The sequence below is a fragment of the Calliopsis andreniformis genome, unplaced genomic scaffold, assembly GCF_051401765.1.
Source record: "Calliopsis andreniformis isolate RMS-2024a unplaced genomic scaffold, iyCalAndr_principal scaffold0022, whole genome shotgun sequence".
Classification (NCBI taxonomy): domain Eukaryota; kingdom Metazoa; phylum Arthropoda; class Insecta; order Hymenoptera; family Andrenidae; genus Calliopsis; species Calliopsis andreniformis.
This window is the reverse complement of record NW_027480432.1, coordinates 5,903,132-5,916,428: the sequence shown is the minus strand read 5'-3', so window position 1 is coordinate 5,916,428 and position 13,297 is coordinate 5,903,132. Positions and strand designations below refer to the sequence as shown.

The 13,297-nt window shown below is 41.9% G+C and overlaps 1 protein-coding gene across 5 annotated transcripts in view; it reads left to right on the top strand.

The window, feature by feature from the left end:
* Positions 1-13,297, top strand: part of Fas2 (neural cell adhesion molecule fasciclin 2) — a 124,037-nt gene that overhangs the window by 92,143 nt on the left and 18,597 nt on the right. For 4 of the 5 annotated variants that reach the window (XM_076391446.1, XM_076391445.1, XM_076391448.1 and 1 more), the window contains exons 2-4: positions 7,636-7,801; positions 8,999-9,022; positions 12,749-12,918. In XM_076391446.1, the coding sequence (XP_076247561.1) occupies positions 7,636-7,801; positions 8,999-9,022; positions 12,749-12,918 (360 nt within the window). The remainder of the gene's footprint in view (positions 1-7,635; positions 7,802-8,998; positions 9,023-12,748; positions 12,919-13,297) is intronic. The other variant, XM_076391447.1, reaches the window with a different exon arrangement.

The window sequence follows — 13,297 nt, the reverse complement described above, 5'->3', positions numbered from 1 at the left end:
AAAGAGGGCAACATTTCCAATCGAGCATCCAATTTTGGATTTCAAGCCTCTCGCGTTTCGACGCTCGAGTCTCGTGCACGCCAACTTTCCAGGGATGCCAATGTCCATTTCCACCCCCGCTGACAATCGCGCTGGTGCCAGAAGACGCGCTGAAAGTTTACCCAGCAGGCACACGCGGCCAATGGAAGTTTGTCAAGTAGCTACATCCGAAAATTTCGTAAGCCACCCTAGTGCTTCTCGTTTTTCACCCTTACCCGGCCAATTCGATATCGGAATTTGATCAAATCCTCCATCCCCTCCTTGCGAGGTCCTCACCCTCTGTCACCAGGACCCTCCTAGATCGAATTCTTCCAGCTCGAGTGACATGTCGCCGAGTTTACTCGGCTCTCCACCCCCGATGCGACTACGCGGATATACAGGGTGCTCTTGTTGTAGGTACCATGTTTTTGCTAGATGTAGATAAGGCAGGAGGTGTAAGAGGACTAGGAGGAAATGAGGGAGGAAGAGATTGCTGTGTTTTTTGGACAGGTGATCTGATAAGAGGCGAAGAGGGGTTGAAAGGGTTGGAAAGTGGGCAGTTTTTTATGGTAGGTGGAAGCTTCTGGGAGAGTATTTCAAATATTACTGCTGAAAACAGAGAAATATTCTTTTACAAAAAATTGCAATTACTTTTTACAGTGGAAAGCTATACTTATAAAAATTTCTATCTTCGGGGGTTGACCATTTTTATTCTTCTCTGAAATATAGTATAATTCTCCACACATAGTGGTGTAAGATAACACAACAGATCGACTTACAGTCTTCTCATTTTCAGTGAAGAAGAATACCTAAAATTTGCCTCATAATTAGAGCATCCTATATTTCTCCAAAACCAATCACCAATACAGCTTCCACCAACCATATCGAATATCCAAGAGAAAAAAAAAAAACAGAATATCACTTTTCCAAACCATTTCCACACGCATCTTCCCAGCTTACCCCAATCCAGTAACATCCACACTAACTCAAAGTGCGTGCAAGCAAACTCGGAGTAGACGCCAAGTGTACGCAAGTGGGGTGGTCCAGAGGGTGTTGCTTGCGTGGGTGTAGGTAATAGCAGGTTCCAGGAGCCTCGTCGAGGACGAAGAGCCTTGGCTGTGTGCGTGTGCATCGGGGAATAGAAAAGGGAGTGGTGGATCCATTGAATAGCCCCTGGGGTGGCTGTGCCAACAAACCCTAACTAACGTAAATAAGATGTCCTAGGAGGGCGTCCTCTGTCTCTGCATCTATCTTAACATATCTCCCTCGCTCCCCATCCCATTTCTTTTTCTCCGTTTCCAAGTCACCCTGTGATTCCGTGACGCCAGCAGGGCAGCCATCTTACCCTCGACCTCGCTGGAAGGCGAGTCTGATGAAGCCTCGGGGCCAATTACGGGATTTCTTCGCGGAAAGCTTCCAGGAGAATGTTTCGTTTGGGACCCCACGCCCTCGATGGTTACGCTCCACGGGAAACGATGAATTTGCGAATTTACCGAGGGTCGGATAATGGTTTACGCGGTACACCATAGCGAAGTGGGGGTCGCGGTGAGTCGGCCGAATTTGTAAAACGATTAGAGAATCCGTTCGAGTGGATCCTCGAGATGGATTATGAGAGCGAGCCCTTCGACGAGGCGCGCCTCTTCGACGGCTTCCGCCGAATGGTTTTCGTGTAACGTCATAATGATCGAGGTCGCTGCGATGAGATCGCAGAATTCTGATCAACGACGGAGCGCAGAATGGGAGCACTGCCCTTCGGGGCGACGTAATTATGATGTCTTTTCTGGATGAGCTATTTGGGGAATATTGGGGATTCGAGCTGGGGGAGAATAGAGTCAGAGATATTGGAGTGATAATACTAGCTGTATTAATATTATATGGATATTAATGGAGGATGTTGATGGAACTGAGGGTGAGCTATTTTTGAAAATGGGAAAGAATTGGTTTTATACAGAGATGTATTTGTTTTAATTTTTAAATGGTTATGTGTGGTGCTACACATTTCAGTATGACTTTTTTTTAAGTTACTGATAAGTAGACTGGATTTTTATGCAGTTTTATACTTCTAGAAACATAATTAAAAAAATGGAATCTAAATATAAATCTTCGTCTTCTTCATGCTCTATTTTTCATATTTTTTCTGTTTTTCAAAACTGCATGCATTTTACAATCTTGTACACATATCAAATTTTCATGAATACATAAAAATCCACACAAAAAGAAGGTGAAATAAAGTCATTATTTTTTATTTCAATACATTCAGCCTCAAAGAAGTTAACGCAGAATATAATGGAGAAAATCAAGAACTTTTAGCTTCTGTAATTTCACCCTTCCCTGAGCATATTGACCAAGCCTCCCGCCATCAAGGTACAGTGCCATCTCAAAGACTCCAATCACCACAACGAAATCAATCTTTTCCACTGCAGCGAAGGTTGCACCCAACAATCTAGCAAAAGGGAAGCCGAACGCAGTGACAAAGTTAACGAGCGAACCAGACAGCTGCGTAATTCAAAGGGCGTCTCAGGCCGTACAGGAAGAAGATTCAAACGGTGGCTCCAATTTTCGGTCCTGTGCACTCCCCGTTTCGCGATAAGAAGTTCAGCAATCGAGAGGATTACGACCCCCAAGAAATATCTTGCGTCGGGACAGCTTATTTGTTGAAGTCGCTCGGGAAACAACGGTCCGCCGTCGCGATAAGGCTCGCGAATTCATCATTTCCGGCTCGCTTAGTCAAAGGGGAGGAACGCATCACAAGGGTGAATTAAAGATTTTCCTGCAGCTATTCGAGGAGAGAAATGGGGTTGACTAATAAGGCTCCAAGAACAGACGGTTGGAATATTATGCTCGGTTGCTGCGGATGAATTTTCGGTTGGTCATTACCATTATTTTATTAGGTATCTCGTGATTAATGGATTCTCTGGTTTGTTTCATCAGGGTCATTAATTATAGCTGAGACAATATTTGGTGGGGGAAGAGGGGAATTTTTGGAGGATTTTGGAAACCTGTAATTTAAGGTAAATGTCTCAGTGGTTGACCATATTCTAATACCTAAATACTAATGTTAATTTTATTCAGTTGTAGGCTTAAATTTTGATGTATTAGGTAACTTAATTAAAAATAAAACTAGTGTCATAAAATTAAAGAATGAGGACTATACAGTTTTAGGTCGACATCTTAAGTCTTCTTATACATATATTCAGACACTTACCTTAAATTTGATTCATAATTACTGCTTCTGAAAATTATTTTATTTCTCAAGTAATTAATGTATACTATTATTTCTAGTCACAACTCTAAAATATTATATTCCATCAAGATTTCCTATTTATCAGTTCATTTTTTAGGCTCTTCTTCGAAGGCTTATTAATTTTCTGGATTAAATTATAAAACAAGGAACAGTATTACTTATGGGACGACCTAATATGTAACATAAAAATCGCATTTTTATAGAAAAATTGTCTTACTCCCCATTCCACTGCACTCCCTTTCAAGCAGCACCATATCACAAGAAACGACATCTCACTAACGCAGCATCCCCCTTCCCTCCATTCTGAAACAGTGTACACAGCGCATCAAAGTTCGATCTTTGATGCTTCCTAACGAGACAGGCTAAAGGCTCTCCTTGGATCAATTAAAGAAGTTTCCTTCAGACGCTCTTTAACTGGCGTCGCCTTCAGGGCGTTTCCGCGTCCTTGCACAGTGCATGGAACCGGAAATTCTATACGTAGCTGTCCCCCGAATTTCGTCCAACAGTGTCCCAGCACCTGCACGCTATGTCGGCGTCGCCAGAGACTCCGCTGTTGTCCCATTAAATTAATTGCCGCATTACAATTTCTGCCGCGGGTGTACCAGCCGGTCGCGAAATGGCCGTCGACACGACACGCCACACCGTGTCCCACGGCAGTGCCTCGTGGTCGATGTAAACCGAGAACAATTTTTTTCCGCGCCGTTTCATTTGACACAGTTTCAATTTTCGTGCCACGGATACGTCAGGCGCAACCTGCGTCACGCACCACGGACACGCGGATGGAACAATGTCCGCGATTCTGTGTTATGCCTCGCATTGGAGGCAGTGGGTGTGCGATGGAAATTAGGTCTGAGTCATTTTAGGTTTGGCGTCAATTCTTTTGTTTTGAGGGAGGCTGGATCAATCATCTGTGAAAGCGTAGGAGACAATTTTCAGCTGAAAACTTTGTCAACCAGAGAATTAATAAAAAGAAGACAGAACTGTAATTAAATTGATGAGTGGAGGAATAGTAAAGATCCATAAGTAGCACACAAAAATAAATATTGCAATATCTGTGTCCCCAAAATCCTCAACTCCTCCGAACATTCCCCGCCTATTAAACTCCACACTACTCACAACAACTCGACACAATTAAGCACTTCATATCAAGCCCCGTAACTGCCCTGTAGTTAAAGGAAATCCCATTACCGCCCTCAAAAGCGACAGTCCCCCAACGTGACTATTAACTAACCCCGAACGTATCATTTCTCGAATGGCCAACAACTCGATACCAGAGTCCTCAGAACGCGAACTATTATTCCGTCTCCCGAAACGGGGGCCTGTCATCGAGCGCGCAGCGGCTCTGCGGCGTTTCCTAGTTAGGGCAATTCCGTACTTTCGCCCGTCACGATTAATTAGCTTAATTCTGGCATCCTGTTGTGCGTACCGACGGCGGGGCGCTCGTTGCGTGTCACGCTGGCATAACCAGCCGCATTCCGGCGTCATAGTTGACGCACGTGTGTCGCCGTAAAAGCACCCGTGGCATCTGCCGCGTCGCGAGGAGGAGATGAGCGCCGCCGAGACGTCGATCTGCATTTCCGTTTTCTGCATCTACGTCCTCAGGGCCACGCCGCCCCCGCCAACTGGCGTCACTGCTCGTTTGGGTAAGAAGATTACGCCGACGATCCAGCCACCGCGATCCACAGAGGCTGCGATCGTGGATCTGGATCCTGGTAACCGTTTCTCGTCACGGCTCGCCACCGCGCTGCATCCCGTCGCAGTAAATCTGCAGCCCCCATCCCTGTTCTGGCGCGTGTTTACCTAGCGTGTAGGAGGGTTTAGGGACTTCGCGCGGGTCTAGGAGTCTGTGGACGATTCGTTCATTTGGATGCGACGGGGTTATTTAGGAGAGGACTATGAGGCTTATGGGGTGCTAGGTGCTTGGATTTGTCTTTTGTTGCTGGGAGTGATTGTGGATGTTCCTGGGAGCTGGGTTCGGGTTTGTGTCAGGGGATTGTTTTGAGAGGCTGTGGTTTGGGATTAATGGGTGAAGTTTAGGGCAGATGCTAAAAATAGAAGTTTTAGGCTTCAAGAGTCTTTTGTGATTTATTATTTTGCTTTATATGGTTTGAAGATTGCTTTCTATTTTTGCTGATAGAATCTAGGGATATTTGGTCTTAGGATTATTGTTACTGAGAAGCTTTCTCTGTGATTTTGTATACTGTAAATTAAGCTTTAAATGAAGTCTTTGATTTGACCTGAATTAGTTTCAGAACTGTGCCTACGCTGCATAAGCTCATTGCTATTAGGCCACAGGGCAATGGCAAAGGGAGGCTATATATTCCACTGTTTCGCCAGCATTACAGCTAGCTTCAGGCTGCCAAATGAGATCCCGAAACTCATCACTGATTATCAAGTGTGATTTAATCCTTAATTAAGATAGTCACGCTACCAGTAAATCACTGGAGCTGATGACCTAGAGGACATCCATATCTCATGGCTGGAATATTCAGTCTTAATTTCTGAGAAAAGTAATTGTTATATCTCATGACCAGAATATTGACTCTCAATTTATGACAGAAGTAATTGACTTCTAAATTGAAAAAGAAGAAGAAGAAATCTAATTTCACATTAATAATATTGTTGCATGAATCTCTCTTAATAATCAGTCGTCTTTCAGGCGCTCTTTTTATATCGCGAATAGGTTGAATTATAGTGATTGGGGGTTAGCAACTTGGGAGCGTTTATGAGTCACAGTGCACGGTATGACGCTGATATGTTCTCGTGAACCAAGTGAGTCAGAGATAATTTTCTCCCACCCTTGTTGCGCGTCATTTCCTCTCCCTTTGTAGTTTCTTTTCTTTTAGCAACTCGCTGCTTGCTCCATCGACGTTTCCCTCGCCATGCAATTTCTTCGTAAGAGAATAAAGATTTTTATCATTGTTTTACGAGTACGAAGGGTGGGCAGGTCCTTTCCGAAGGGAACTCTCATTTGACTAAAGCACAACCTGAAAAAGAAAATAATCGTCGAGAGTGTGATTGTTTATTGCAAGTTTTGCGATATTTTCTGTCTCCCTAGCATGCTCCAAAGTTTTATCGTGAACGAAGCTTATGGTTACGTGTACGTTAACGTAATGAATGAGTGGTTCCCGACTGTTCGTAATAATACAGTGCTCGAAGGTAGCTGCGATAACGATGTCTATCGATTGGTGAATTACTGCCTTTGAATCGATGCATAAATTACAAGAATATTTTTAATGATAGAATTTAAATTCCAACTGGATGCTTGCGTATCTTTATTCCTCGGAGGAAAATAAAAGTTTATTCGCGAATGTAAGGAAACTACTTGATTCCATTACGAGAGAAAAATTGCACCTGTAATTTGTGTGTATATTCGTTGCATCTGTGAAAAAGATATGCGAATAAGGTTGGCATGAAATAATATATGGAGGAACGTGAAACGTGGGAAAAAGTATGAGGGAAATATCAAACATGGAAACAAGTATGAAAGAAGAATGAAATATGGATGCATTGCATTAAATTGTGCAATGTTACATGGACGAAATTTATACTCAGACCTTACTGTTTTTTATTTATTTTATGTATTAAAGCATATTTAATTTCCTGAACAATTTTAAGGTACTTAGATGGGTACAGATTTTTATTTTACTCTTTCTGACATTTTTAAAGCTACCTATGACAAATTTCTATATATTTTCATGTATGATACATTAAAGACCTATTAACACTGACATGCATGGACTTTATTCATGTGGCTGTTATTAAATCCATAAAATAAAGTACGAATATTTCATAAAATTTCACAACGAAACAGAATTCTTTGCATATTCAAGTTATCGCCTCATTTCTCATAAATGTCATATTACAATACCTTCAAGATATAAAGCACTAAAATAAAAATCACTATACAATTTTCATCCCCCACAAACCATAACAATCAAAACCCTAACACTTAACACTCATGTATAAAATAAATAATTCAATATTTAATATCATTTTTCATGTTTAAGTTAATAACGTGTAATTATGTTGTTCTACGAAGAACATGCACAGTTCTGTTCGTGCATTAAATTCACGCGTATCCGTAAAGATAGGTGTGTAAGAAACGTCCATAAACGGAGTGTTAACAGGCTCGTGCACAGGTTCCAGGTGTCCGTAAAAATCGCGAGACGGTTTCCAGGGACGCGACGTAATCGCGTCGCCATTACGGTATTACGTGGAATTACGTGCAATTACCTGGTAGCCGATTAAAGCGTGGCTCCGTCGAGAAAATCCCTGGCGCTCCCCCTGCCTTCGTTCCTCCTCCTCGCGCGCCTAACGATCCGTTTCTCGTGTCAATGTAACGAGCGGTCACGTCTCGATTCTGCTTGCAGCTTACGCGGAGGAAGCCTCCTTGGAGATCCTGCCGAGCGGGGAGACGCAGACGAAGCCAATTGGGTCCAGCATCATCCTGACGTGCAAGCCGAAGGTCGACGACACCACGCTCATCAGCGACATGCAATGGCTCGATCCACAGAATCGTGTGATCGAGTCCCTGAAGTGAGTAGATCGTCGGGGAGAGGGGACAATGCGATAGAGATCGTTAGCTGCCGCACTTCTTGGTACATTCTTGGCCACCCTTGCTCTCCGTTATGTTCTCGTCCGGCCTGGAATTAATTTCATCGATGCTCGCTCAGCCGGGACAAAGGTTTTAATGGAACCTCGATTGTACGGGGATAATGGCAAATTCTTGTGTAGAATACTTCTTTTCTTGGAGGCATAGACGCCTTTTTCTTTTTAAAGAGAACTTCTAATTGGGGAGTGAAAAGTGGTGTAATATCGATTTTGGGTTTTGTAACAGTTACGAAGAACCTTTATTCTGAATAACTGTTACGAAGAACCGAAATTTTGGAATATACAGGGTGTTGAAAAGTGTTTGAAGACTTTAAGGATTTAAGGACTTAATACTCAGCGAGAGGAGTGAAAAATGTACAGTCAACATAGGTTCTGTATATAACACCTTGTATCTATTTCAGTTAGCGTTTCGAGTCCTGCTTCTAATGTATATTTTTTCATTTTAGTGTCATGGAGATGATTTTTGATTATTTAGTTTTCGAAAGAATATTTTTAGTAGTTTAAAATACAAAACAGAATGTCTTAAAACCAGCATTACAAAATACGAGTCTGCATAAAAAATCGTCTCCAGAACAGTGTACAATATCAAGAAATTTAATCCTATATTTTTCACGCCCTGTGCAAATCCCTCGGAAAAAATGTAGAATATTTTATCAAAGCTTCAGACACAGTAGAATCACCCTGCAGAATTTTCCTGCTGACCCATACATCGTCGAACAATCGCTAAAAATATTGCAACTCCCCATAGCAACAGTCGTCGCTTGAACAAAAGTCCCGTTGATTTATTAAACCCTTCAGATTTGCAATAACACACGACGCTCGGTCAAAGGTCATAACTCAAGCCAGTGTCCTTATGAGCGCGAAAATACATCGCAGTAGAGTAAACAAGCGCTGGCTCAGACGGACGAGAATATAGAAGCAAGGGATGGTTCACGCTTTCGGGCTGACTTTTATTCTCTTCTTCCACTTAACAACGTAACAGCAGCTTTCAGCAGATAATTGAAAAAGGAGAGATACGTAGAGAATCACGCGATTCTTTTGCAATTACACGACAAGTAGGACACGAAACCAACACCCAGGGCACTAATTTAACAATATTTCTGTCACTTTATTTGCACACAGACTCGTCGTCTTGCCGATCGAAAGGCGAGTATACAAAACTGAATTCTCAAGACCTTTACACGCAACCGTAGTGTCGTTAACAGTCTCTTCCCTCTGTTTTGCGATGTTGGCCCCGTTTAGTTCCTTCTATCCAACTTTAGAAGACTGTTTTTCTTCAACCCCCCCTTTAAACCATCAGCATCATCACCACCATCGCCCCCGTCGGCTGATTTACGTCTACTACAGCCACTGTACGCGGAGTCTCTTAATTGCTGCAGGCTTCGCCGATTGTTCCGCGAACTAAGCGTTGCTCATTAAGCTGTTCGAGAAAGTTTTCAGCCTTCCAGCTGCTAAACTGACTTCTAGCTGTATTTGAACGTTGAACGCCGCACTGTGTGCCTTGGCGTGCCAGCGAGAAAACCTTGCGGAGGGAGACTGCTGTGGTAAAACGCTTGGAAGATACTTGGACGGCTTATGAAGATGCCATTCGAGAACAATGGCCAAGCCTTGGCTATTAGGTGGCTCTGTTGGCCCCTCGTGTAGATAGTTTTGTGCCCCTTTAAGAGGGGGCCACGTGAGGTGTTATGGGAAAGGGAGGATGGACTTTGGTGGTAGTTGTGTTTAAGTATTCAATATTAACCCCTGGTTAGGGTGGCATAAGTCACGGCGTTTATATTGACTCAGGTTTCAGAGTTGGATATAAATAGGATGTTAGTGAACTTGGGAAATTGCGAATTTTTTATGTGACACTATTTTAATCACGTTTCATTGTCGAACATCAGAAGTCCAAGTAGTACTATTCGTGTCTTATGGAAAGTCCCTTGGGAAGTATTACCTCTAATGGATTTCAGGAGACTTCTCACAGGTCATGAATAATAGATTTTGCTGTACTTAATATTACATCAGTTGAAGATTAACGAGTCTACTCATTTCAGTAGATAAATTGTTTAAGATCCTCACTTGAAATTTATTAGATTAAAATTGGCTCTTAAAATCAGACTTTCAAATTAAAATTGACATTTTTAGAAATAAGTATTTTTTGAGAATACAATATTTCATGCTGCCTATCAAAATACACAGACACTCTGAACAGATCAACCTTAAATTGAAACTTCAGTTCACTTAATATAATCTAACGAAACTTGAGTCTCTCTGAAATAAGATTTTGTTACCACATTATCACTGACACCTCACGTGGTACCTTCTTCTGACCAGCAAGCCATCATCATCATCTATTCATCGAGAGTAGTGTCTTCCATCCCCGTGTTAGTCCAGGGCGATGACGAGAGATCCACTTCATTAATAAACAACATATCGCGGTGTTCGTCTTGCAAATATTTAACCACTGCGACCAAACAATCTAACGAGCGTTAACCTCGGTAACTGATTCGTCGGATCGCGTGTTTGCCCGATTACGCGGACCCCGAGCGATTTGCATAATTATGTCCGCTCTCGTAGCCCGAGAGTAATGGCCGATAAATTCAGCAGCGAGTCCTGGGCTGTACCGCGCCGTGAATCGTTTCATTAAATCGTAGTCGGCGAGGCTGACTCGATTCGAGAAGGAAGAAAGGGGATTAATATCTTTACATAATCGTCGGACTAACACTATTCGTAGTCGTCACTTGCGTCATCGTATCACATCATATACTGTTGGACATTGTTTCAGTTAACCTGATTATTCATCTTGCTGTACATATACTGTTCCTCTGTCGTCACTTGCTCGTGGAATATTCCTGTTTTCGTTTGGCTTTGATGGACCTTTGGTGTCGCGCGTGGAATCGAGGAGGTGTTGTTGGAGGTGAATTGAGTGACTGGCATTGATTTGTAGTGTAAAAGTGGTAACAGTGATAGTGGTTGTGGTTCTCACATTTAACCCTCGTACTACGAATGCAGGGTCGCTTTGATCTTAAATACAGTACAGGATGTCAAAAGGATGATAAATGTATTTGTAAGAATTATACAAAAAATACACTTACTTCGTGTATCGGATGTACAGAAAATTTAAAAGAAGTAAAGTGTATATTGTTCAAAATCGTTTTTCTGTATTCCTATAGAGGAATTCTATTGTGGGTTAAAATGATCCTGCATTCATCTCCCGTGGCTGTCGAAAACTATTCGTCTTTTAAGAGTTAATTATAGTTAGGAGTAATAGCTTCACTACCTTTTTGTGTTCGTTAAATGTGAGCAATTTGATATTTTTGAATTTTTAGGTTTTTTGAAATCTCAAGTGTTTTATTATTCAAATGTTCTACTTTTTCAGTTGTTTTATGCATTTCCATTTCTGCAACAGAATGATTTACCTCTTTCGTAACTTTTTGCGCAGCTTTAGTTTGTCGAGAGCTTTTAATGGACATTAATAATTATAGGTGTTCTATTTTTTGTGTCAGAGAAAGCTTTTATAACAGACTTTTCCTGTTGCACCATTAAACATCCAGTTTTAAAATTTACAATTTCGCAACTGGTATATTTCACAACAAAAATACAAGCTCAACAACAATAATGAAAATGCCAGAAAGGGGAATTTGAAAATGTACGATAAACCAAATGTTAAAAAATTTGCATACTATGTATAATATTTTATAGTCTAAATTTGAAGAAAATAGTAACAAATCATTTGAAATGATTTTCGTCAAAGAGATCAACATACAGTAAGTTTGAGCTCATAAGTGGAATCACCCAGTCGTAGTCAGACACTCAATTCCTTCCATTCCTGTTACCTACTTCAACTAAAACCGAGGCATATACTTTAAATACAAGGTTAATAATTCAGCTTCAGTTCAAAATAGTAATTAGGAACATCCAATACCTAAAAATTTCAAAAATACTCAATAAAATCTGAAGGACCCGCACATAGAACCAAATCACTAAGGATCTAGATGTCGATGCAACTTTAAACTCACGCAAAAAGAAACATAAAAGCTACCAAAAAGTCATCACCAAAGTATCGCAAAAAAAAATCTTCAAACCACAAAAGACTGTCCACCATTTCCTCTCCACACTCAATCACCAATCTCGATCTCGCTTCCACGTGCCCCGAAAAGGGTCCATTAAGCCATATCATCGCTGACGTGCTCGAATTCGCATTGGTCGCGGAATCATTCATTAAACCATGGCGATTCAGCATTCTACCTCTGGACCTTATCTCGCCTCCGCATCTCGTAACGCTGTCCTGTGCAACGTTTGTTAAATTGTGTGGACTCGCGTGAATGTGTCTCATTTAACACCGATCGTCCCTCTCGCGCGCAGCGGAGATCGAGGAGTCGCTGGTCCTCTGGTAGCTCGCGATCGAAACAGAGCCGACTCGATCGATCCCGAGGCTCTTACGTCGAATTAAGGTCGATCGATTTGCATGCGCAATGACACGGGTCTATCGATCTGAATTCGACGCGCGCACTCTCCCTTCATACCTCTGTCGTGAACGATATTTTACCGATATCGGCCCGATGTTTCGCGCTGTGACGTGGATTAGTTGTTTGGATAGATTTACGAGCTCTGTGGCGGTTGTTTTTGGAGCAGCTCGTAATTTTTATGTTTCCGTATGAAAATCGACGATTTTCCTGGGGCCACGTTCCTTGGATCGGTATTTTGACACGTAGAGAAATGGAAAATTAATTGAGATATTGTACCTGCGAAACGTTGGGCTGGTAGTTGTACAGTTTCTCCTCATCACACTCCACCTGGACATCTGACTCATTATTATATATTATAGGCATGTGTCTAAGCGTTTGTGAAGATGAACGTTTTAACGATTTCTGTGATTATCCCCTGTAGCACGTTCCCAGGCTACTCGAAGCCACCGATGTACACCGAATTGCACGAGGGAAATAGTCTCTCCTTGTTCTTCAACTCCCTGCAAGAGGAGCAAGCTGGGAAGTACAAGTGCAAGGCTACTTACGCGAACTCCATTCAACTGGAGAAATCTGTGACGATCGAGACCATAGGTAAGAAAGAGCAACGAGACAAATAATGATTCTTCTTAGTGAAGGCACTGAAACTGCGTACGTGAAAATTAATTTGGAAGCAGAAATTTTGTTGAAGAAGGTTTTATTAAATTTTCTCGTGTCTTCATTTTTGAAGCTTCCAGACTTCATAAATATGTCGAGTTCATATTAGGTTGCACGAACCAGAGAAAAGCCCTTGAAAATAAGTCTTAAAAGGTTTAAAGCTAATATGGTTAATATGAAGTAGTGTAGCAGAATGGAGTACGAGAAAATACTGTCATAAAATGGGTTTCACGAACATATTAACAATGTCCGCAATTTCCCCCTTAACGTTTGCATTGCATACAAAAGAGCGGTCCTTGTGCTGCGCACAAAAGAG